Below are 26054 nucleotides of genomic sequence, written 5' to 3'. Positions count from 1 at the left end.
AATCTGTGTACTCCATTAGACAAACATGGCCTGGAACACAAAGCACAAACACAAACTTTGGCCTGTGCTCACAGCAGGTTGCATCCATTGTATCAAAGTAGAATCTATGAATATTTGACGTTTTTATTTTTATTTTTTATTATCTGAAATACATTATTTTGTGTGAAAGCAGTAAAAAAAATGTTGTTGGGGTGTTTTTGGTCCCTGCTTTAGTTTCTCGATTTGGCTGCATGTTCCTCCTGACCGATAGGGGGCGCTGACACATTACTAACTTCCCCCTGATGGTCTTGTTTACTTCCGGGTCGAACGCTTGTTTGATTGTGGCCATGTCTCGTTGTTGGTGAAATCCGTGTGAAGTACAACCAAAAATACAACTATATAAACTTTTTTAATTTGTTTTCAGCGCAGATTAATTTCTGGAATACTAACCAACAACATGTCGGAGGTAAGATCAGGTTTAAAGTCTTCTTCGGGTGTATTCTTTCCTTCAGCTCAACGTGTATTGTGTCGGGCCCGGCTAATCGCTGTGTTGCGTTGCCTTTACGACACGATTTCATGTGTTTTTAATTCATTAAGACGGATTGTGTTAAAGCTTTCGTTTATATATTGTGCTAAATGAAGAATTGAATGTATTTTTTTTCTTTCTACAGGATGTCCAGAAACACTCAGTCCACACGCTGGTCTTCAGATCTCTCAAAAGGACTCATGATATGTTTGTGTCCGACCAAGCCAAATCCATCGCACTGGACGATGAGAGGTAACTTTGGCCACCTATTAATACCTGTTGCAAGACATTTGTAATGTTATTTCCCGTGAATTTATAATACTCACGAACCTCACAGTTATGATATGACATGATATGATAGCCTTGGCTTGGCTCGTTAAAGTGGAGTACTGTTGCTCCATATTTGTTGTTGCAGAGTGGGAAGAAAGAAAAGTTCACTTTCTATAATTCTGTTTTGCTCCATAAAGAAAAATGTCTAACAAATCTTTAGGCAGAAGAAAACGATTTCCTGCAATGTTTACTAAATATCTTTCATCCTGCCATAGACTTTGTTCTTTTTAAATGGTAGACTAACTATGAATTTACAGCAGGGGTGTCAAACATGTGGCCCGTGGGCCAAAACCGGCCTGCCAGAGGTTCCAATCCGGCCCACAGAAAGAGTTTGCAAAGAGAAAGACATTAACTGCAATTTTTCCATAAAATTAACTACTATTACAAATTTGTCCTCTGGGGGTCGCATACAATCATAGTGCTGAAGAAGTGTACCTGAACGCCACTTTTTTCTGGGACTTTTTCTCTCAAAGTAAGAAAATAGATGACTTGCTGTTTGCATAATCCGGTTGAGATTCATAAAGACTTTTTACAACACTGTCCAGCAAGCAAACTAGTCATGCTGGAGCTGAGGGGTCCAGAATAGTAAACTTTACCTTGTTCATAATTATAATCTCTGTTCTTTTGCAGTAAACATTTCACTCTGACAGGTGAATGGGTAACCTGTGTGTTTGGTGTGTCAGCAGCAGGTTTCAGGGCTTAAACAGTGAAATGAGACTAATGGACTCATCATGACAAAAAATACAATAGCTGTTTTTGTAGAAAAATAGTTCATTAAATGTGAACATTTTCAGAGTGTACTTGTACTTTTTTGCACTAAAACAAAGGGAAACATTTAGAGTTGTTGTTATTTATAGGTTATTATGTTATGATTTTACTGGTCCGGCCCCCTTCAGATCAACTAGGGCTGTATGTGGCCCCTGAACTGAAATGAGTTTGACGCCCCTGATTTACAGCAAGACAAGCTTACAATATTCACGTAATGTAATTAAGGACCTGGTTATATCTTTCACATGTATATATTTTGTAGTATAGTATGGCAAAATGTCTTTATACGATCAACATGTGTTTAATTATGCAAAGAATGCATTAATGTATTGGATTTTTAGGTTTTTCACTACCTGGATTAACTAAAAATAAATCACTTGATTTCTTATTTATTGCCTGATTAGATGTTACACCCTGAAATGTGGTCTTTTAATTTTTCCTGCAACTATCAAGATAACTTAACCAATCTAAATAGCAATGACATGTGCATTATACCAGGGCAAATGTATTACACTCTGATAAAATCACACTTACCATTTAATTGGAGTGAACTTGACTGCTTGTAAATGCGTTCACTGCTTTCATTGTCTCATTTCTTTGCAGCTACAAGGTAAGATGGGTGCAAAACTGAAAGCGGACTACGGGGCAGTCTTACACATGCCAGTCCTGAAAGAAGTAAAAGACAGGGTCTCAATGCTTCCTGGTGGCATGCAGGGCTACGCACAGCCAGGTGAGGATGAAACACTGCATGTTACCCTCAGTGTGATGTTAGTTGATTTAATTGAAAATCAATATCAGTCATCATTTAATTTAATGCTTCTAAAGTCAAGCAGTTACAAGGGTTCATTTACAAGGACAATTGTTTTCAATTCTTTTTTTGCAAATTGATGCTTTCAGGGGACGACCCAGAATACCTGATCACAGGAACACATGCGTATCCCTCTGGACCTGGTAAGTTCGTTGTTATTAGATTAATAAACTGAACTGCCCCTGTCACTGTTCTGGTGTATATACCAATAACTTCCACTCGACAGGAGTAGCTTTGACCGCTGACACAAAGTTGCACAGGAATCCAAGTGAGGGAGGAATTCACTCCATGGCGCTTGCTTTGCCGCCCTCACAAGCAAGGTGAACATTTATTCATATTTAATTCCCTCCACAAAGTCGAACCTGGAAGTGTTTTAGTAATCTGACCAATGTTTTAAAATACCAGACAGGACGCGAGGAGCACAGCAGCCAGTGTCGCTGACATCCATCGACACGCAGGAGGAGCAGAAAGATCTCACCCCTCATCAGCTGTGGTAGGTGTCTTTGTATTAACACATTAACTCTTTATTTTAAAGTCTGTGTAAGAAATACAGTTCTCATAATGGTTGTTATATTTCAGTCACTCTTGGAGGGAGGAGGCACCAGAAATTCCTCGCTCATGAGGAAAGCACCAACCATGCCTAAACCTCAGTGGCATCCGCCATGGAAACTGTTCAGAGTAAGTACACTTCATTCAAACTACTGTGCTGTGTTTAGCTTCCATCTTTATTCAACTTGATAAACTGTGACCAAGGAGGGGCCTGCAGCTGGGATGTGTCCTCTGCTTTAATTTTAACTTGAGTTTGTTTTACCTCGTAGGTGATCAGTGGTCATCTTGGCTGGGTGAGGTCCATTGCTGTGGAGCCTGGGAATCAATGGTTTGTCACCGGGTCCGCTGATAGAACCATTAAGGTGAGTTAAGCTGACAATTACACAAACTTTCAGGTGTCTCTAAGTGTATACAAATTGATAAAACAATAACAAAAGTTTTCCAGAACTTTGAGCCTTTATTGACTTTATATAGAAGAGCAACACGCATAATCATAAGCCCATAATGCATAAGCACAAAAGTTCCTATTTAACTCTTTAAACAGCAGTTTAACTTTTAGTACCTGAATTCATGCCATAATAACTGACAGCAGTATAATCCTGATGCTAATGTGAAACATCCACACTATCTTTTAAACCTGCAAGCAAAATCAACATCACTTTTTGTTGTGTCCACACCTACAGTTTTTATTAGTGTCTTTGTGCTTCTTCAGGCTGACTCAGTGGAGACACTTATCCTCAAAGCGCTCTGTAATAGCAGATATGTGACTGCAGTGTGTTTTTTTTTTTTTATAGATCTGGGATCTGGCCAGTGGGAAACTGAAGCTTTCTCTAACTGGACACATCAGCACAGTGCGTGGTGTCGCAGTCAGCAGTCGCAGCCCCTACCTCTTCTCCTGTGGAGAAGACAAGCAGGTCAAGTGTTGGGATCTGGAGTACAACAAGGTAAGATATTGTAATTACAGAACGGTCATTCATGTATTTAACTTACAAATCATGGGACTATAAAAGTGAATCTGAATTTGTTTTTTCTTGACAATGTTGCTCTCTGTTTTAGGTCATCAGACATTACCACGGACATCTGAGTGCTGTGTATGGTATAGACCTACATCCCACTATCGATGTGTTGGTGACGTGCAGCAGAGATGCCACAGCCCGGGTATGCTTTTTATTTACCTGTTAAACTGAGTGTGTGAAAGAGAAGTTTGGAATGAGATGATCTGATTTATTTCTTCTTATGTTCAGCATGTGGTTCATGGTTCGTTTATTTTCACTAGTCAGTGTAGCATTTTTACAGATTTTGTCTCTAACAGGTCCTTGTTCACTTTTACAAATCAGCGGAACGAGAACAGGAGTTAGAATTTTCACTTTTTTGTTTTTCTTTACCTCAGAAGGAACATTTTCACTTTTTGCCAAGGAAGCCACATTTTTACTTTTTTAAACCTTTTTTGGTGTTTTTTCCGCCACATAATCAAAATTTTCCCTTTTTCATGTTTTTTTCTTTTTTTTTTCTGCATCAGAATCATTTGTTTAAAGTCTTGTGACTTAAAAAAAAAAGGGATGTAAATGATATGAGATTCTTTTATTTTGCTGTCCTAAGAGTGTGAACTGAATAATAATCAAACAGCCTTTATGGAAGGAAAATGTTTGAAATGACCTCTACAGTATTATTGAATTAAAATATCTGCTTCGTCCGTGCAGGTGTGGGACATCAGGACCAAAGCTAACGTGCACACTCTCAGTGGTCACACAAACACTGTGGCCACCGTGAGGTGTCAGGCTGCAGAACCTCAAATCATCACTGGTAAATAATAACTTTAGAATGCTAAATACATTATTCTGTGTCATCATGAAGTTTTCAAGTTTTAGATCAGTGGTTGATGTTCAAGAATTAACCTCAGCTGAAAACTGATGACCTCGTTACAGGCAGCCACGACTCGACCATCAGACTGTGGGATTTGATTGCTGGAAAAACAAGAGCCACTCTGACAAACCACAAGAAGTCTGTCCGAACGATCGTGCTGCATCCTAGACAGTAAGTTACCTCGCATTCACACTTGTTCTTCATTTTTTATTGTCATGTAGCAGAGCACTGCAACAACTACCAAGTCACTAGTACTGATTCAACAGCTGTAAGTCATTTACCAAGCAAGTATGATTCAAAGGATCTCAACATGCTGCGTCTCATTTCCTGTGTTTTACAGATACACCTTTGCCTCTGGTTCTGCTGATAACATCAAACAGTGGATGTTCCCTGACGGCAACTTTATCCAGAACCTGTCAGGCCACAACGCTATCATCAACACTCTGGCTGTAAACTCTGATGGCGTGTTGGTGTCTGGAGGTATGAAGCTGCTTTTATATCACCAGAAGAGGTTTAACTTGAAATCCTTGACAGTAGATGAGCTTTTTCATAAGTTTAATATCTTACATCACGGTCGCTTTTCCCTCTCTCTCCCTGCAGCTGACAACGGCACCATCCACATGTGGGACTGGAGGACAGGCTACAACTTCCAGAGGATTCATGCAGCGGTGCAGCCAGGATCTCTGGACAGCGAGTCTGGAATCTTTGCCTGCATGTTCGACCACTCAGAGAGCAGACTGATCACCGCCGAGGCCGACAAGACCATCAAAGTATACAGAGAGGACGACACAGCTGTGAGTTATACTGTTATATTTAACACACAAACATCTCCTCTCAAAGTTTCTGTTTCTTTGCTCTGGATGCTTTGAATCGACCACAGAAAAGTGTTTGACTTAAGTTGTTTTGACTTTCAATATTTTAATTATTTTTATGTTTTTTAATGTTTTATCATTAGATGTTGTTTATAGTTGATTCTTGCTCTTCTACCTCTTAATAGTTTGAGATTGTTTTTGTTGAATTCATATTTCCCTCATAAGGATACTCTCTAGCTCTCTCTGATGATTTAATTTGGTTCTTCCCTGTCATTTTATACCCCAGCACCTTTATAAATGAAGTTCTCTTTCAATGTGTCTTCAGGTAATTAAAAAAGCGGACTGATTATTTGACAACTGTGTTTCTTTTTGTTTTTGCAGACGGAAGAAAGCCACCCAGTCAACTGGAAACCAGAAATCCTCAAGAGAAAAAGATTCTAATGTTGTTTTTGTTTTCTTTTTTAATTTCTTCCTCATGTCACAGTAACATTTTTTTTGTAATCAACCCTCCTTTTGTAGTACATCCCAGTCAGGCTTGTAACTGCAGTTTCCATCAGACAAACTTTGTCATAATTAATGTGTCTTTGACTGAAAACAAATTTCAGTTCTCCATTTTTTTATTCTAAGAACCATCTGCAGTCTTCATTGTATGATGTCAGACCTATGAAGCAGCCATCTTGGACCGCCAGAAACATCCCTGAGTGTTTGTTCTTGATGATGACGGCTCTCTGGTGGCTCTGGTCCGTCTGATCAACCAACATGAGCCACTCCTCAGACACAGACCGCCTGGCCTCAGAGTGGACTTGGTTACTGCTGGGCTCAAACCCTGCACAGCAATAGATTTGCAGAATGAATTGCAATCCCACAGAAATGCAAAGAAGCATTGTCCTTTTTCTAGCTCACAATGTGAAGGTTATTTTGCTCCATTTAATAAAGACCACATTTTTCACATATCTGCTGTTTCTCTTGTTCATTGCCTTTTATTTCTGGACTCACCCAGGTATCTGTTGGTGACAGCGTTCCTGTAGTATTTGCAGCCGCTCCCCTTAATCTCCTCCCAGTAACTTTGATCGTCAGGTGTCTCATTGAGCTCCACTGTGTTTCTGGAGTCACCAGTCGAGTGGATCACCTGCTCAACTATGACATGACAACATGAGAGGATGCATCACAAACTGAAATTGAGAGAAATCTGTAATAGTAGTAATTCAATATTCACTTACATTCCACCTCTGTGAAGCCTGAATCACAGATGTAAAGCTTTGAGAGCGCATGATGAAACCTTCGGCCAGGTTTCTTCTTCAGGTGTGGTTTTGATGGTTCTGGCTGATCCACCTGCTCTGATGGAGGTTCTTCTATGGCCAGGAGGTGACCTGCATTAAACATGATCTCCTCCTCCAGAGAGCTGACACACATCTCAAAGTGCTCCTCTTCTTCTGCACTCCTGAAAGACGGCATCATTAAAGACTAATATAGAACATCAGATGACAAACGGCCAAATAAGTCATTTTTTGTCAAAATAAAAACTAGAAATATTTCAAGCTCTAACTTTTTTGTTATCTTGGACAGGCCTCCTCACCTGAAGTCCACCCACAGCAGACCTGCAGTGATCAGCCCCAGCCACTCACTGGCCTCCCAGTTGTTTGCCAGCATGACCGGCACTATGATCACCTCCCGACTGTCTGCGTAGTTCAGCTCCTTCTTACAGCTTCGAGACGCCTGATAGGCTGGAGTCATGAACGGACAGATCACCACAGCCTCCTCCACACCTGCAGCCATCCTGAAAACACAAATATATGACCAGGTTTAATCTCATTTTCTAACTCCAGTCTGTAAATACTTTCTGATAGAGGTTTAACAACCTTCCTCTGTACTCACGCATCATTTATGTTCCCAGTCACCCCTCCTTCGATATCCATCCACACAGGCAGACCATCCTCTTTGAGACGGTAGTAGATCTTTTTCACGAGAGCCTGATCATCCCACTGGTAGGAGAGCATGATATGAGAAGGCATATTCCCTCCTTTTCACTGAAATCTGTGAGAAATAATCCTTCAGAGGAGCGTCTGTGGTGGCTTTTCACAGTTTGTGGTGTTGCTGAACGGAGTGCTCCAGACAAAGGTAGACTCAGTTGCTATGATGCTTGTTTACTCAGGTGTGCAGTTCAGGTTACACCTGTTGCTTGGTTACAGTATTCACAAGTACTGATGGGAGGATATAGGGTGGAAAAATAAGCCCTGCAGGACCAGTAAAGCTAAAAATAGGTAATTAGAGTACTTGTAGGGCTGGGTGACTAAAGATCAAATTGAAAACCAATATCATTTGTTCTGTGAAAAATTATATTCGTTTTAATCATAAAAATGAAATTATGCTATTTCACAGTATTTTCTTACAGGGTTTTTCCTCAACTATGGTTTGAGTTTTAGTTCTATGTCCTAATTAAAATGAATATGAGCTTCAATGAGAGGCACAATGTGAGCCTACAAGTTTTGTCGGTCAAACTTCATAAACACTACAAGAAAAAATACAACTTTGTCTTACCACAGAAATGATTTGTACACAATAAAACAAAGAGTCAAAATGATATGAGCTTAGACTCCACAAAACATTTGCAAAATTACTCCCTGATTTAACAGCCAAAAGCATTTAACAAACAATTATTTACATTTCAAGTGAATAAACCTTGAGTGTAAATCTTGAACAAATGCATTTTCATACAGCCTAATGTCACAGATCTCACAGAGAAAAGCATCATTTTTACTTATTAATCAAGTTTTTCCAAAGGTTTGAAAAATGTGTAAGCCCTTAGTTGATATGCTTCCATATTATATTTACCCTGTTTTACTGTGCTGATTTCCAGGTGTTTGCTCAATACTTATTTACCTCATTATCTCAATATAACAAAGCAGGCTTATAATATAACAGGATAATTTTCTGGTGATCTATTTAAAAAATAAAAGGTCTGTAACTGTTATAGGCTGGACCACAACAAGCCATGCTGCCATTGCCCACATCACTGAGATAAGTTAAACCTTCTGTGTTTGTTTTGTGCCAAAACAACTCTTATGATCACCTGACGTGAAGTCATGATCTTGAGAACAATTACCTTTAGTGTACTGTACAGATGCCACTTCTATTACTTTAGAATGCTAACATACTTCTATTTTGTATGAAAATGGATATACTGGCACAGCTATTTAAAAACGTTTGAACTCATTGCTTGAATACGGCGTCGTATTAGGGCCACTATGAAAAAAAATAAATTAGAATGAGTAAATTTTCGAGAAAAAAAACTAAAAATTTCGATACAAATCTCAAAATTTCTGACACTATAAAGTCGTAGTTTTTTGAGAAAATACTTTAAAATTTTGAGTTTTTAAAGACATAAATCTGTGAGAAATCAAACTCAAGCTGCCCTTTGCCAATTTCACTGCATCATGGACCGACTTGACAGCCTCATCAAATTGTACTTTCTACTTGGACTCAGCAATAAGGAGATACTACTGATTCTAGCCCAGAATCATTAAATTATTATAAGCATCCGGACTTTGAAAAGACATTGCCGTATATCGGGGCTGTTCAGAAGAAAGCAGCAGGCTGATCTGGAGGAGGTGATTGCGTTTATCCAACAAGAATAAATTAGAATTAGTACATTTCCGAGACAAAAAAATAAAAAATTTGAGTTTTCTTCTCGAAATTTAAAAAAAAAATTTTTAAGTGGCCCTAATATGCCGTCATACTTTAATGCCAGAAGATAAAGGGATAATTTTGAAGTGTTTGTGAAGAACAGAACGTTTTTGGTTCATTTTTAGCTATTTGATTTTGAGGCCAAAAGCTGCTGTTGGTAGTCACAGAGTAAACATCTGTTCAGAGAGAGCGACTTCAAATGTCAACACTATCCCTCCCAACCAGATTTCCTCTTAGCCCCCCCAACACAAATCAGCGTGTGCAGTCATGATAGTGTTGGACTCATAACCAATCAGAGGATGTAGTAGGGGCCACCCCTTAACCAATCAGGACAGAGGATTGGAGATTAGCTATGATTGGTCCATGGTAACGGAATGAAGGGAATAATAACATTGCTTGATACAAAAGCATTGGAAAACACAGAGATTTTGCAAATAACTCCACTTACCGATGAGTACGGATGGACATTATGACCTTTTCTCCAAACCCAGCAGAAAAAAAGTCATGTTGCTGACACCATTCCTACCAACAGCAGCTTTAAATGGGACAATTTGATATGATAACTTGCAATTCCATGAGTTAACAAGATATATGTCCACTGCTTCTGTACTTATCAAATATTTGAAACTGATTTGAGCCCTTAGTTTGCAGTGCATCCAGTTCATACTTTTACCAACAGAGGGAGCCATCCCAGCACTGTGCTGCTGTCTTTGAGATTTCACCAAACTCTGGACTTCGGTAATTTATTTATTTATTTATTTATCATTAAACACTTGACCGAACTCAGACCAAACTATTCCACAAATGAGCCCATTGAATTACACTTCACTCTTACTGACTTTATCTAAGTTTTCAACCCTTCTATAAGCATTACATTCAGCACACTTTCTGATCCTTCGCAGGTCAAACCATAGTATGGGTCAATATCGTGCCACCTTCGAGCACTAGACACCGTAGGTATAATCTCTCGGCCTAGTTCACTCTTAAGCAATCGTGGCTGCTACAGATGGAGCTGATCAGCGTGGGACGCGCCGCGTGCCAGGAGGTGTGTTCAGTTCACACAGATGGTGCTCTGTCGCCACTCGGTGCCATAATGTGTGTGAAGAAGCCCAGGGAGATTTGCGCTCCGACATGTGTGGATTTGTAGCCTCCAAAATCACGCTCCAAACTCCTGGAAATGGTGATGGAGAAGGACTGCTGGCTGCTTCCCTGCGCGCGAAAACGCACGGTTTGTTTGCTTGGTTTTGTTTGGAGAGGTGCGCTAGAATGTGATTCAGGAGAGTGATTTTGACTCAGAAATATGTAACTTGAAACTTGAAACAAAGAGCTCAAAGCCATGTTTAAAGGAGCTATGGCTCGCAGAAATGTGCTGCTCTTTGGGCTCGTTTTCTCCCTGCTTTGCGCGCACACCCTCGGACAGGTGTTCAACCTGACGCTCTCCATAAAAGAGGGCCTGCCAGCTCGAACCATTGTTGGGGATCTTGCAGCAGGATTAAGCAGGCCAAGCACCGGATTCTTTATCTCTGAGAGCAGAGACTCTTATGTGTTTAGAGATTTGGAGATAGATGTGGACACAGGGATCATCTCCACGGCTGTGGTCCTGGACAGAGAGAGCAGAGAGAAGTATGAGTTTGTGGCAGCCACTCTCACAGGAGAGATGATCAGAGTGAGAATAGAGGTGCAGGATGTGAACGACCACTCGCCTGTGTTCCCCTCAAAGGAGGTTGACTTGGAAATCTCAGAACTGAGCCCACCAGGGAGTCGGTTACAGCTGGAAGGGGCGAGAGATAAAGATGAAGGGGAGTTTGGTACACAGGGATACAGGATCACAGAGAGTGACATGGGGGAGTTGTTTCGGCTGGAGTATCGCAGTGGATCTGAAAACCATCCGATTGTGGATCTCATCCTCATGCGACATTTAGACAGAGAAACCCAAGACTTCTACTCCCTCGTCATTGAGGCCTTTGATGGAGGCATCCCAGCCAGATCAGGGACTCTCCAGGTAAACATCAAAGTTCTGGATGAGAATGACAACCCTCCAGTGTTCAACCAGACTGAATACCATGCCTCACTTCCTGAAGATGCTACAGAGATGTCTGTAGTATGTCAGGTACACGCCACTGACCTTGACATAGGAGAGAACGGAAGAATCACTTATGAGATCAACAGGCGGCAAAGCGACCCAAGTGAGTTCTTCTTCATCAACGAAACCAGCGGGGTGGTGTATCTGAACAAACCGCTCGATTTTGAGACTCATCCTTTCCACGAGTTGATCATCAGCGCCAGAGATAACGGGGTTCAGCCTGAGTACAGCAGCACTTTTGTTGGCGTGAAGGTGCTTAACATCAACGATAACAGCCCCATCATCAGTGTGCTGTTTCTCAGCGAGACAGGAGATTCAGTGGTGTCAGAGGCAGCAGCAATTGGGGAGTACGTCGCCCGGATTTCAGTGTCAGACCCAGACTTTGAGGAGGAACGGGTTGCTGTCACACTTGAGGGTGGAGATCAGAAGTTCACCCTGAGGCAGACGGATGATTTCCTGTATGCTCTGTGTGTCAACTCAGAGCTGGACAGGGAGGAGAAGGATCTGTATGAGCTGAAGGTGCAGGCATCAGATGATGGGAATCCATCTCTCAGCAGTGAGGTGGTCTTCCTCCTGAAGGTGGCCGACACCAACGACTGCCCCCCAGTGTTTGAAAAGGATGCGTACGCCGTCATTATCCCTGAGGACGCTCCTCTGGGGAGCTCCATCATCCAGATGCAGGCCCAAGATGCAGACGAGGGCGTCAACTCAGAGGTCAGGTACTCCATCCTGAAGTCCAGCCAGGACAGCCTGATCAGCATCGACCCGGAGTCCGGCCTGGTCACGACGGCTGCAGAGCTGGACAGAGAGACGCAGGCAGAGATTTGGTTCCTGGTGGTGGCGGCTGATGGAGGAGAACCAGCGCTGTCGTCCACGGCTACAGTCACTGTGCAGGTGGAGGACATCAATGACAACGAGCCGGTGTTCCAGCAGCAGCTGTACAACGTTTCCATCCCAGAGCACAGCGACATTGGAAGATGCTTTCTGCAGGTATGTTGGAGAATACTCAGCAGGATGGTTCTCTTTGTTTAATTCATGCTCACCAAACAGTTTCTTCTGGTAATGGTCCAGGTATTTGATGTCCATCTCTGTAACTTTTGCACCCAGTTATATTCACTCAAATCTTCTTTCTAAATATTATTTTGGGGCTTTTGTGCCTTTATCTAGCGAGGATAGGACAACGGATGAAGCAGGAAACAACAGTGAGAGCAAGGAGTGACATGTAGGAAAGTGGCCACAGGTTGGAATTGAACCCAGGCCGCCTGCCTGAGGACCACAGCCTCTGTGCACAAGGCAACCCAACCACCAGGTTAAACCAGTGCCCCACTTAAGTCTTTCTTATGCAGTGATGTATGAAGTGAGGCAGTGGCTGACAGGAAATGGTATAAAAGATACCTGAAGAGGCTTTAGACTGTGGACACCGGGAATGCCTCACTTCCCCAGACCCATAGGTCACCACTATGCTACCTAAAAACATAAAGAATGGGGTGCTGGTGGCCTAGCGGTCTAAGTGCACCCCATATACAGAGGCTGTAGTCCTCCTTGCAGCGGTCACTGATTCGACTACCGGCCTTGACCATTTGCTGCATGTCTTCCCCCTCTGTCTACTCCCCACATTTCCTGTCTCTTTTCAGCAGTCAAAAATGCCCCAGTGACTGAATGTCTTTGTAAGTGACAGTAACATAAAATAGAGTATAAGAGCAGAATCTATAAACACTGCCCTGCACACTCAGGATAATCCATGAAACACAGTAGGTGCACTGCACTCCAAGTAGCTATTTATTACTTTTTTTTTTTTTTCTAATGCAGCAATTTCAAAGATATTTAGATTATGAGTCTCCCAATGAGCGGCACAGGTGACTTGATTGACAGGCAGGAACACTGTAGCTGTTGGCTAGGAAGCTCAAAGCCCGCCTCTTTACCTTACAATCTCTTGACAGCAGCAATATGGCTGCTGCCGCCGCCGACCGGCCTCAAAACAGCGCTTCAGAAACAGATGGGTGACGTCTATACTACGTCCATATTTTATACAGTCTCTGGTCAAAACCCCTCAAGGGGTCACAGTTTAAATCCCAGGGGTCATGAGGTTGTTGACTCTATAAGAAAGATGAATAGAAAATCTTCCCACACAAAATATTATTCTTTGAGTTGGTAGATCACAGAAATATAAATCCTGAAAGTTAAATAAAGCTGTCTTTATTGTAAAAGCTATATGACTAAAAATAACTGTCAAGTTTCATCCCACCCTTCTCAGTCTTACAAACAAGCTCGGTTCAGACAAACAAGGGACATCATGTTGGTTCACTTGTGTTGATATATACATGCAAACTCACTCTTGACACGGACATGTGGAAATTAATTTATTTAAAGAGACAGAGCGAAAAACAAAACTTCAGAAACTGCCTTTCAGTCAGTTTAATGAGACCTCTCGCTGTCTCTTACTTACGTCGCATAACACAAGAGTAGCTCTCAGTGTGTATGCACAAAGAAATCAGTGTTACTGCTGAACACACACAACACAAACACTCTCTCCAGTTCAGCAGCTTCAGTATGACAGATGTGATGCCTGGTACCACACTGGCACAAGCTGAAGCACTTTACAAAGCAGCTCTTATTTAGCAACAGTCATCACACCAAACATCAGGGCGCTTAGTCCGCAGTTAAGTTAGCTTAAGCTAGCCACAGTGTCTATTAAGATAACAGTTTCCTTGGTTGAGTTATTATATATTGCCTATGTATTATTTTCACATTAGTTTTATCTAGGTGTACATAAGAAACTGGCAGCTCTTTAAGGTTCCATGATACAGAATCCCAGACCTAAACTACAGAAGACAGAGCTTTATTTGCTCTGGTCATTTATTTCATTCAGACTTATAAGTAAATAAGAACTGATATTTACGACAGCTTTCATACAATCACCTGGGAATCTGTAAAAAAAAAAAATAGTGTACTTGTTCTAAGTGTAAAAGTCTGCTACTGACAATCCTGGATGTTGAAAAGCTTTCTAGGTGTCTATCAACTCAATCTAGACTCTTGACCCATGTCACTACAAGTTTCCCTTTGATCAGAGTTCATAAAGTCAGACATGATATGTTTTATGGCTCTAAAGTGAGCGCTCTATCTGTATTGTGTGCCTCTTGTCACGGGCACAGTCGCACATAAAAGGAGCTCTGTCTATATGAGGCGTGTGATTGCTGGTTAATTCGGCTGTGTCTTTGTTTTCCGCTGCAGTTTTACTCTCCGCTCTTTGATTGAGGGGATTTTTATGCTTTTATTGTATTGACGTTCTCTGACAGAACAGGACAAGTTATTATGATTCACAGTAACGCCAGAGGTTAAACATTTCAACATTGACTAACAGTAGATGACATTGACTACAGCTCAGTAACACAGTAAAAATCTAACTTAAAGTGCTGAACATTACATATAATTCTTTTTACTGTGAAAACCTCTTTCCTTTCTTTCCTTTCTTTACCTCTCTTTCCTTTCTTACCTCTCTTTCCTTTCTTACCTCTCTTTCCTTTCTTTCCCTCTCTTTCCTTTCTTACCTCTCTTTCTTTTCTTTCCTTTCTTTACCTCTCTTTACCTCTCTTTCCTTTCTTTCCATTCTTTACCTCTCTTTCCTTTCTTTCCCTCTCTTTCCTTTCTTACCTCTCTTTCTTTTCTTTCCTTTCTTTACCTCTCTTTCCCTCTCTTTCCTTTCTTACCTCTCTTTCTTTTCTTTCCTTTCTTTACCTCTCTTTACCTCTCTTTCCTTTCTTTCCATTCTTTACCTCTCTTTCCTTTCTTTCCTTTCTTCACCTCTCTTTCAACTTAATTAAAGGCAGACTCAAATATTTATAATTAACTTGATAAGAGAATGGGTTATTAACAATGACTTGTTCAAAATGTGTACAAATATGCCAGCTATGAATTTGCCCACTATTTAAAGCTCCTGTGCAGAATTTCTGGTTTGTGACGATTTTTGCGCCCCCTGTGGACAAAGCAGTGTCACTAAATTTATTGCTTATTTTGACCTGTACATATGTAAGAAGTGTTTTTTAACAAAAATCTCATCCTGCTGTATTTCAAAGGTCAAATATATCGCTTTGCATGTCTTTGCTGTTGAAAGAGAAAAATTTGGCGGCGCTGTTGGCCTAGCGGTCGAAACAGGCGCCCTTAGAGGCTACTGTCCTCGTAGCAGCAGTCATGGGTTTGACTCCCGGCCTCTGCCATCATTCTCTACTCCCCGCATTTCCTGTCTTTCTTCAGCTGTCCTATCAATTAAAGGCAAACATGCCAATATCCATTATATATTATATAACTTATAAAGAAAAAAATGGTTTACACCTACTCTGCAGCTTAGGTTTTGTGCCGTAAAAAACACTTTATCCAACTAGGTTATCTTTATGCTGATGATCTTTGCTTTTGTGGTTAATTAAGAGACATCTTTATTATTTTCAGTCTGTTACATACCTAGCTAAAAACTCCTCACTGGAGCTTTAATTAACTTTGATTTATAACTAATTACCGTGCAAGTAAGGATCTATGATGTTTACACATTAGACAGGCAAAGAAACAACCTGGAAGTTTAAAGGTTATCGAGCTGATGCTCACAGAGGTAACAGCCTGCTGCTCATATGCAAACAGAAGATGACCATCAAACAGGGTTTTACATGTTTAGCCATCTTTTTCTGAAGGTGAGTAACAGCCACTCCCATTGAGAACAAATCTGACTGTACACACTTTTATTGAACTTTGTACTCACATCCTTATTGTACTCCTCATGACACCAGGATAGATTTATTGACTGTTTGATCTGAATCAGTTTAAAAGAATTTGTCTTTGTACTTTGATGGAGGGTGATGACGAATAAAGAAAGGGAAACTAAAGCAAAAAAAACCATTGCAAAGTCAGCTGTCATAAAAATTAAAGAAAGACGTTCGAAAAATATGTTGCAAAGATGAAAAAATATCCTTTCTTAAATAAAAAACTGTACATAAGTGAAAAGATTTACAGAACTGAAGAACATTTCATATGGAATAATGTTTAAAAAAATATTTATAAGCGGTGCTTTTGGCCTAGCACTTTAATGCGCTTACTTGCACTTTTGTATAACTTATATGTATTCTTGTGATGTATTTTTGTTTTCATTATCATGCTATCATGAAATGCTGTTTCCACCTGTTATTCATCTTGATTGTTTGTTATGAACTCTGTTTTGACCTGCCGGGGACTACGGATGAAAATTTGCCTTATGGCTAACTCTGGCATATTTACATTGATGCTATGCTGAAATGTTCATTAATATGCACTGTCCCTTTAAATAAATAAATAAATAAATACAGAGGCTATAGCCCTCATCGCAGAGGTCGCAGGTTTGATTCCAGCCTCGACCATTTACTGCATGTCCTCTCCCACTGTCTACTCCCCACATTTCCTGTCTCTCTCTTCACCTGTCCTATCGGATAAAGGCAAAAATGCCCCAAAATATTAAAATAAATACAATATATATATATATAATATTATGTGCAATTTGCAGCGATAATAATACAAACACACCCTCTGTATTTTTCCTTCTTGAACCTCAGATGACAATGAGTTTTTCGGAGACTTTCATTGAACAGTTTTCTTCCTCCTTCATAGGTTGTAGCCACAGATGCAGACAGCCGTGAGTTTGGTGCACTTCTGTACTCTCTGTCTGACGGCTTTGACAAACAGGACAAACACCCTCTCTTCAAAATTCACCCACACACCGGAGAACTGTGTGTGTCTCAGGATATCGATCGAGACTCAGGACAGACGGTCCACGACATCCTGATCAAAGCTGAAGATCCAGTAAATGATTTAATTTATGGAAAAAATCAGCTTTGAAGTACTTTTGAAGCACACTGCAGCTTTTCACTCTATTTTTGCTTTTCAGGGAGGCCTAAGCGCTCAAACCTATGTGCACATTGAGATAGAAGACCTGAATGATAACAGTCCGGTGTTTAACCCTGACGAGTACACCATGAGCATCAGCAGCCACACGCAGCCCGGCACAGAAATCCTCAACGTCATCGCTACTGACCGAGACTCGGGCCGCTTTGGACAGGTCACCTACAGCATCGTGCCTGGTGACATGTCCAGTTTGTTTGCGTTGGACAAACACACAGGTGAGTTATTTATAAGGAAGCGCTTTTTTTCCTCCAAAGTAATGTTTTATTCCCCTGCTGAATGATGTAAAGGAAGACTAGAATAAACAAATACTAGCAATTTCTTAATATATGCAGCCTTCAAAGTAGAGTAATATATTTGAATTGATTTGTAGGGGGAGTTATTATATGTAGCTTAAGTTATCGCTCCTCGGTACGGTGGCCTGAAGTTCAAAATGGGAAAAAAAAGCACTTCATAAAACAGAAAAGGCAGTTGTTTTAGTGTCTCCCTGACTTTCTTGTGTGTTTCTTTTTAGTCCTTGTGTATTTGCCTCTTTGTGCCACCGTACATTTGGCTAGTCAATGTTTCTCCTGTTGTTTTCATGCATGTACAGGTTATGTCCATGGTGGCATTTAAATACAGTTTTGAAAGTGTGCGTGTTTGCATTACATTTCATGGTCAACTCCCTCATGTTTAATTGACTTGTGTGACTTGCAGTCCCAGTGTTCAGGGATAAACAACTACTTACTGAATGTAAGTCCGACTGATATGATTGCTGGTGTCAGCGCTCAGCAGGGGCGCTGCTCAAAGCCAAAAGCTTTACATCCCCATGTGTCTCAGTGTACAGAGAGAAGATCCGTACACAATGCTACAGTAGAAGACTTAATAATGTGTCCACCAGTACAGAATTTTGCACTTGATTTACCCTTATATTGAAGATATATTGATATAGATGCAGTATGAACACATGAAGTGATTGTTGGTTTCAGAATAAAGGGCGATGCTTAGACGAGATTGAAGGGTAAATCTAGATGACAAAAGTTACTCAAGTTCCTGACCCAGTTGTTACGTGGAGCAGTTTGTCTGTTAATGCGGTAAACATACTGCTGAGATGTGCTTAATACTAAATCTGCTTGCTGCAAACTTGGCGTCTGTTGATCCTGGAAAAAGATCTCTCCTGACTAGATTATACTTGCTTATTTTGTCTACTGTGAGTATCTCAAATATTATTTTTGTAGAATTGTTGTCTCTCCCTTCATGATCAGGCCTCTCTGTAAATATTTTACCCCCAATCATAGCTGCAACTAACTCATTGTTTTCAATCTTTGACCCCTTAGATGATTGATGTTTCGATTTCTAGATGAACTGTTGACTGTGTTCAGTGTAATTTCTCTAAAACTGAAAGTAGACAAATTCAAAGCGTTTGTTTGTCTTATTAATAGAACATTATAATACTTTTACCTGAATATGAAAAATAAAAAAAACAAGCAAACTGTCCCATCTGGTATGCTGAACTCAGAGAAAAGCTCACCTTTAAGACTGTGAATAATTTAATCTATTTATCTGATGCTTCATTTTATTCATGATAAACTTGACTCCAGTCTCAATCAGACTACATTTTCATTAAACTCTAAAGAAAAATAAGAAGAATTTAAAATATTAGAAGAAAGAAGTACTACCTTTGATGATCCTGATAAACTCACAGAATAACACCTTTGATTTCTCTCCGTCCCTGTAGGCATGCTCTTCCTGACCTCCCCTCTCACCCACCTGGGCTCAGCTAGTGTGAAGCTTTCGATATCAGCTCAGGATGGGGAGGGTTTGACCTCCGTCAGGCCTGCAGAGGTCACCATCAACGTTTTACGCAGCGCCCAGGCTCCAGCTGTGTTCCAGAGGTCACGTTACTCCTTCACAGTGTCTGAAGACGCTCCTCCTGGGACCTCTGTAGGGATAGTGAAGGCAGTAAATCCAGCAGGTGAGTGAGGGAGTTTTCATGTATGGAGCAACGTCTGCTAGCTGGATCAGGCAGGCAACTTTAGCTGCACTGATTTCACACTTGACATGCGTCAGTCTCACAATCACAATCACCCCTGTCCTGCACAAGTGCTGTGTTCACACTATCCCCACCACACCAGCATCCACCTGGAAGCTCCAGCTGAGGGGGTTTAAGATCTTATCTCATCACTAAAAATAAAACTGCAAACCTTGACACCAAACACAAAAACAGGTCCTGCTGCTGCTGTTGCAATAAACATTTCAAAGCTCTACAACGAGAGCTCTCTGAATTAAATATCTCCTGTGCCTTCAGGAGCAGTGTGTTGCAGCTCCTGCTGATTGATTACTTTTGCAGCTTTAATCTGAGTAAACTTTAAGAACTGACCTACAGTCATTAAGGGAACTCCAATATTCACCTGCACCCTTCTTTTCACTTTCATTACCTTGTTTAAGAAGGCTTATACACAGCATAACATACATAATCAAATGTATCACATTCAGGTTAAATGACGGGATAAATGTAGTGCTCTATATATGCATTAAAGGGGAATTTCAGAACATAGACTGTATAAAAAGTGGGTGTAGTCTCTGTAAAGTCATCCATTGGTGTCTGGAGAGATTTTTTTAAGCCATGTGATGGCAGTCACGTAACATAAACATGGGCATTTCAACATGGGTGTTAATTGGGCTTCTCAGGCGTTTGGAGCCAGCCTCAAGGGGACACTCAAGGAAGTGCAGGTTTTTGCACATCTGCGCTTATGTCATCGTTCAACACCAGAGGTTGCTGCTTGCTTCAAACACAGCACGTATAACTGTACAATTGAAACATGCAGTATATCCTTATGTCCTAAACTTGTATCTGGGCCCATCTGTTATCACTGTAACCTCTCTTTTTGTATTTATTAACGCTCTCACAGTCCAAAGAAAAGCGGATCAGATGATTAGAAAATGGAACATTTATGCTGTAAATGTCTGAAGATAAGAAGGTGTGGAAAATTAATGCATGAAAATTGACTTCCCACAAGTAATTCATTACAAAGACAGGTTTCTTTGACTTTGTATGTTGAAGAAACGCAATGATGAAGCAGGATTTACCCTAATCAATGATTGACTAAGACAGTTGAGCGATCCTTGCCATTGTTCGTCCCATACATGAAGAGGAGCAGTAAAGAGGAAGTCTTCAGTTTAATCTGTAATCCTCTTTGGCCTCATGTACAGATGATAAGGGCCTGTAACCTCTGAAAACTCTGCCGTCATCTTTCTAAGAAGTCAAAGATAGAGCGCTCATTAATACACTTGGAATGGTTTATCATTTACTCTTGTTATTATTAGCATGTATTTTAGATACTGCCACATTTGTTCTTTGTAAAATGAAATAGATGGTAAACATGAACTTGAGTGTCCTCTCTCCTGGGAGCATTTCCCAACACCCCAGTTCCCCAGGATTATCCCTTCAAAGTCCTCTTGATACGTTCCTCTGACCCCTGTGTCCCCCTCGAACAGCCAAAACACTCTTCTTCATGAGACAGTCATTTCGGGTCGTCTAGTCAATTAACAGATTAACAACTTCCAGCACAAACAAAAGAGGGTGGGCGTGTTTGTCGGGGATCGGGCAGCACTAAGCTCTCTGCTTGTGTCAGTGGTTTGTAATTACTGCAGAAGCACAACAAACACTCAGAGGGATTAATGAGATCTTCTGCCCTGCACTCTAATTACCTAATGTGGTTTAATGTGTGTGTGTGTGTCTGTGTGTGTGTTTGTGTGTCTGTGCATGTGCTTTGTTTCCATGAAGTGAGGAAATCCGTTAATATATTCGATAGATAGAAATATGTAGGTTCTTATTGCACATGGCTGTTCTTATTGCACATTGTCTTATTTGCATAGAAGGGGGCATATTTTGCTACAGATGAATGCGTAATAGTGAGTTTATGGAGCATTTAACCCTTGGTGCATGCTTTGAGATTAGACCAGGGGTTCCCAAAGTGTGGGTCAGGACCTCCTGGGGGGTCGCGATACACTAAACTGGGGGTAGCAAGATGTCTTCCAGAAATGGCGTATTTTACCCATTATTGTAAAAATATCTACAAAAATAGTAGTTACATTTTAAATAAAAACTTGCAAATAGAAATGTTTCATAAGTTGTCTGTCTTTCTTCGTTGTCAGATGACTCCTTTAAGGTCAGGGTCAGTTAACAGTTCATTAACAAAAGCATCAGTAGCAAAAGGTTAATTCACAACAGCACAGGAAAAACAGCCACATGTGCATGTAGGTAAGCTAATTTTCAATTTTTCCAGCTAAATCAAGTACGAAGCAACATTGAATCACTTTGAGGGACAGTGGGGGGTCGCGGGCTGAAAAGTTTGGGAACCTCTGGATTAGACAATGTCCTTTTGGCTCGTATGCACAGGTTTACTGGGTGCAAAAGCAATGCAATCCTTAAAACTATCTGTATGACTAAATGCAACAATCAATCTGTGCTCTAAGAGATCGATCCATCCTTAATTGTTTTGATTTGCATCTAGTAATAATATCTCTCTGTCCTCACAGACTCCATGGACTCTGTGTCCTACAGAATCTCCTCAGGAGACCCTCAGGAGTTATTCTCCGTTCATCCAAAGTCTGGTCTGATCAGCAACATCAAACCCCTGGACCACGAGTCTCAGCCGTACGCTCTGCTGGTTCTTCAGTCCTACACCGACTCCTCTCCAGTTTACAGCACCACACAGGTCAACATCACCATCGCTGACATCAATGACAACGCTCCTGTTTTCCCCAAACTCAGAGACACCATCACCGTGTCTCAAAACACACTCCCTGGGACGGTGCTGTTCATTGCTCATGCTCACGACTACGACAGCGGAGTCAACGGGAGAGTGCAGTATTATTTGAGAAGTAGTAGAAATGGTTTGTTTGACATTGAGAGAAACTTTGGCATGGTAACTTTAAATCAGAGTTTACAGGCAGATCATCAGCAGAGGTACAGTCTGGAAATTTTAGCCAAAGATGAAGGGGAGCCTTCTCTCAGCTCAACGTTGACCCTCACTGTGAACGTCGACCGCACTGCACATGAAGACAGCCTCGCCTTTGAGACACTGGTGTACCAGGTGGAAATTGGCGAGGGCTACAGGAAAGATTCCAGAGTCATCCAGGTGAGGGCGCACAAGAGCCGAGGAGCTCACATGTCAAACTCAGGCATCACGTATTCCTTAGAGGGAGAGGCCGGATTCCCACCTGCTCCATTTCGGGTTCACCCAAAGACTGGGTGGTTGTACCTCTCTGAAGGTCTCGACTATGAGACAGAGTCTGTGTTTCGTTTTCGAGTGTTGGCAACATCCAAGGAGGCCTCGCTGGCGAACATGACAGCGACAGCTACAGTGACAGTGCTGGTGCTGGATGTCAACGACAACGCCCCGGTGTTCAGCAGGGAGGTGTACTACTTCACCGTGTCAGAAGGGGCATCACCTCGGGGCCTGGTGGGGACAGTTAAAGCTGTGGATAAGGATTCTGGGAAAAACGCCCAGCTGTCTTACATCCTGCTGTCAGATGGGAAGTTCTTTCGAATCAACGCTAAAACAGGTAAACATTCAATTAATGAAACATTATGTTTTCATTTATTGCCCCCAAATGTATGGGCCAAGAAAAAGGGAGGGACAGAAGGAGGAGAAACAGAGACCTAAATAAAAGATGGAGATGAATACACACAGATAGAAGAGAGAGAAAGAGAGACGAAAGCTCAGGGTGTAAGATCCCCCAGCTTTCTAAGCCTATAGCAGCCTATTGCAGCCTAATTATGGGCTGGTCCAAGTCTGAGCTAGTTCTAACTATAAGCTTTACCAGAAAGGAAAGTTTTAAGCCCCCTTTAAAGAGGGTGTCTGCCTCCAAGACCCAAACTTGTAGGGGATTCCAAAGGAGAGCAGATCTGATGACTGAAATCTCTACCTCCCATACTACTTCAGAGACTTTAGATACCAAAAGTAGGCCTGCACCCTGTGAGCTCACTGTACTAGACAGGTTGAAGTTTTTTATGATGTGTTTATTCCTTCCCGTTTCTCCTCTGTATGTTGCAGGTGAGATTATAAACTGGGTGGCATTAGACCGGGAGCAGCACAGCCAGCACAGTCTGAAGGTGATGGTGACGGATCAGGGACACCCTCGTCTCAACGCCACCACCACCGTTCACATCCTGGTCACAGACATCAACGACAACACTCCTCAGTTCACACACCTGCCATTCAGCAGGGAGCTCAGTGCTCAGGTAAACATATTGAAATTATCTGTATCTCCTACTTCAAAAGTATGTTTGATCCTGGAACCCTTTAGATGTGCTGATAATTTGTTGAAGCTTTGTTATTTTATTAGTTATTTATCAACGTATTTCATGCTGTACATGTTTGTCTCTGTATTTCAGATATGGGCAGGTCTACCAGCAGGATCCTTGGTGACAAACATGTTTGCTAAAGACTTTGATGCAGGAGAAAACGGAACAGTCACCTTCTCACTGCTCATAGGTGACTTATGATCAATATTTATTCCTAATCCATAGAACTGTGCCATACGCACTTTTAGTACTACACTGTTTGCACCTCATAACTTCCTGTTTATGTCTCTTGTGGCTCTCTTAGTTGGTTTTGAGGATGAGGGTGCTGAACACTTTGAGATTGGCAGTGAAAGTGGAGACATCAGGACAACAGAGGTTTTCACACAGGGAGCTGAGACATACTACACTCTGCACATAACAGCCAGAGACGGTGGAGTCCCAGTGCTGGAGAATACTGCTATCATCCACATTCAGGTACTTATACCCAATTCAGACTTCTTTTTTTATTTTACACTCACTATTTACTGCAGCAGAGTTAAGTGAGTTAACATAATAAAAGAGTATATTGTGTACCACAATTGGACTACAACCTCCAAAAAAAGGTTTGAAATTAAGTTGCACATTCAGCAGGTAGGGCAAATGTATCAAAATGGGCCTTAACCTTTAAAAATGCAGTCAAAATCAAGGTAGCACATCTTTTCAGGATGGAGCTATGTAACAAAATGAAGTACTACCTCTTTAAATGCACTTGAAATTGCAAAAAATTGCAAAATGCATTTTGTCAGGTAGGGAATATGTATGAACATATATATGAATGAAGGCTCTAGCATTTTCATATGTTTAAAGCTCATGGTTATGCTTCACAGAAATCTGAAATTAGCACATTTTTATTGATTTTCTAAGGATAGCCACATGATAAAGTTACAGGTATATATTTTACCTTTCATCTCCACTTTTTTTGACTTGTGGTAACTTTGGTATTTTGAGAGTTAAAAACAACACCCTGTTTATATTTCCATTGCAGGTTCATGGATTGGAAGCTCTGTACGGACACTCTGACCATCAAACTGTGAGGCATTTTACTGTGAAAGAGGACGCAGAGCCAGCGACTGTGATAGGCTCTGCTAGTGTTTCAGGTAAAGATAGACTCCATTACTCCATCTCTGAGGGTGACGGAAGCGTTCACTTCGGCATTGACAGCTCCTCTGGTGACATTTACATCAACCAGCCGCTGGACTATGAGTCTGCAGATCAGTACTTCCTCTTGGTTAGAGCTGAAGATGTGAGACTGGCTCCAGGAGTGAACGTGTCCGTGCTGGTGAGCGTGATGGTGGAGGATGTGAACGACCACACGCCCTGGTTCCCAGAGAAGCTGGTGACGTTCGGTCTGTCGGAGGACGCTGCAGTCGGATCGCTGGCTTTTGCTTTTCACGCCAGGGATGCAGATGGGACATTTCCTAACAGCGTCCTACGATACTCACTGACCTCTGACCCTGAAGTCAGTCACTCCTCGTCACGCTTCCCCTTTCAGATCAACCCGTACACCGGGAGTCTGACCGTAACAGCACCATTAGACCGGGAGACCACCCCGAGCTACACCTTCACTGTGACGGCTACCGACCAGGCAAAGAGGAAGGAGGAGCGTAAGCAGGCGTCAGTTACGACTCAGGTCTTCCTGCTGGATGTGAATGACAACCGGCCTGTGTTTGTGTCAGCTGATGCGATTCAGGTTATGGAGGATGCAGAGGTCGGGAGTCTGCTGCATCATTTTGTGGCCATTGATGGAGATCAAGGGGAGAATGGGGTCGTCTCCTACGTCATATTGGCTGGAAACAAGAGAGGGTTCTTCACACTGGAGGAGAAAACAGGTACAGCACATGAACCATGACTGAGATTAATGCTGATTTGTCAGGGTTGTCACATGCTGTCCACAATTATTACTCATTTACAAAATGTCTTTAGCATTATCAAGCCAGGTGGTTAAGATTTTCAAGAAAAAAATGTCAAGTATCACTTTAAATCGTACTTATTTATGTAATTTAAAAGAAGTCTAATTTTTCAGTGATCGAGACACCTAAGCCTTAATAGGCAAGCATGATTGAGTCTAGCATTTACCTGTCATTGTTTAATTCTGCTTTTCTATTATTTTTGTCACGTGTTAATGACTGAAGAACAGGTGACAAATTCATGATTTCTTTTTAATCTTTCTTTCTCTACATACAAAGGTAGGAGAAATACAAGTTTCAGTGGTGCAACAATGTTTAAGGATCATTTTTCTAGTTCTTTTTGTAGTTCTCAATTTGGCCACAAGAGGCAGAAGTGCACCGCTACTTCGTGCTCTTTCATGAATTAAAAGCCTTTTTTATTTTTCTTTCTGTTGGCTTGAAATGTTTTCAAAGAAAAAACAGAAAAGCATAATTTATTTATTTATTTTTGACATTCAT

General features: G+C 41.3%; 3 protein-coding genes across 4 annotated transcripts in view; 2 read left to right on the top strand and 1 right to left on the bottom strand.

Moving 5' to 3' along the window:
- The first annotated feature begins 274 nt into the window (after positions 1 to 274).
- On the top strand, positions 275 to 6588 carry plrg1 (pleiotropic regulator 1). 2 transcript variants are annotated; one of them, XM_034688207.1, is made up of 16 exons: positions 275 to 445; positions 651 to 757; position 1266; positions 2207 to 2333; positions 2501 to 2554; positions 2638 to 2731; positions 2817 to 2904; positions 2991 to 3089; positions 3230 to 3322; positions 3755 to 3904; positions 4017 to 4118; positions 4661 to 4763; positions 4886 to 4994; positions 5164 to 5303; positions 5424 to 5617; positions 6017 to 6588. In XM_034688207.1, exons 1-16 carry the CDS (start codon positions 437 to 439, stop codon positions 6074 to 6076), a joined length of 1530 nt encoding a protein of 509 aa, XP_034544098.1. In that variant the 5' UTR covers positions 275 to 436; the 3' UTR covers positions 6077 to 6588. The 2 variants fall into 2 exon arrangements, with proteins under 2 accessions (XP_034544098.1, XP_034544097.1); XM_034688206.1 differs by lacking the exon at position 1266 and having other exon boundaries at positions 276 to 445.
- On the bottom strand, positions 6079 to 7913 carry LOC117816097. The gene is made up of 4 exons (XM_034688209.1): positions 7511 to 7913; positions 7212 to 7412; positions 6856 to 7076; positions 6079 to 6772 (listed from the first exon to the last, which is right to left on the bottom strand). Exons 1-4 carry the CDS (start codon positions 7645 to 7647, stop codon positions 6606 to 6608), a joined length of 726 nt encoding a protein of 241 aa, XP_034544100.1. The 5' UTR covers positions 7648 to 7913; the 3' UTR covers positions 6079 to 6605.
- Positions 7914 to 10062: 2149 nt separating this feature from the next.
- Positions 10063 to 26054, top strand: part of dchs2 (dachsous cadherin-related 2) — a 40579-nt gene continuing 24587 nt past the window's right edge. Inside the window, exons 1-9 of the mRNA XM_034688419.1 lie at positions 10063 to 12392; positions 17028 to 17219; positions 17305 to 17536; positions 19036 to 19272; positions 21840 to 22868; positions 23360 to 23547; positions 23701 to 23800; positions 23915 to 24084; positions 24635 to 25478. Coding sequence (XP_034544310.1) covers positions 10656 to 12392; positions 17028 to 17219; positions 17305 to 17536; positions 19036 to 19272; positions 21840 to 22868; positions 23360 to 23547; positions 23701 to 23800; positions 23915 to 24084; positions 24635 to 25478 — 4729 coding nt within the window. The 5' untranslated portion in view covers positions 10063 to 10655. The remainder of the gene's footprint in view (positions 12393 to 17027; positions 17220 to 17304; positions 17537 to 19035; positions 19273 to 21839; positions 22869 to 23359; positions 23548 to 23700; positions 23801 to 23914; positions 24085 to 24634; positions 25479 to 26054) is intronic.

Source organism: Notolabrus celidotus, chromosome 7 (assembly GCF_009762535.1).
Source record: "Notolabrus celidotus isolate fNotCel1 chromosome 7, fNotCel1.pri, whole genome shotgun sequence".
NCBI classification, from domain to species: Eukaryota; Metazoa; Chordata; class Actinopteri; order Labriformes; family Labridae; genus Notolabrus; species Notolabrus celidotus.
The sequence above is the reverse complement of the archived record's forward strand: the minus strand, read 5'-3'. Positions and strand labels throughout refer to the sequence as shown.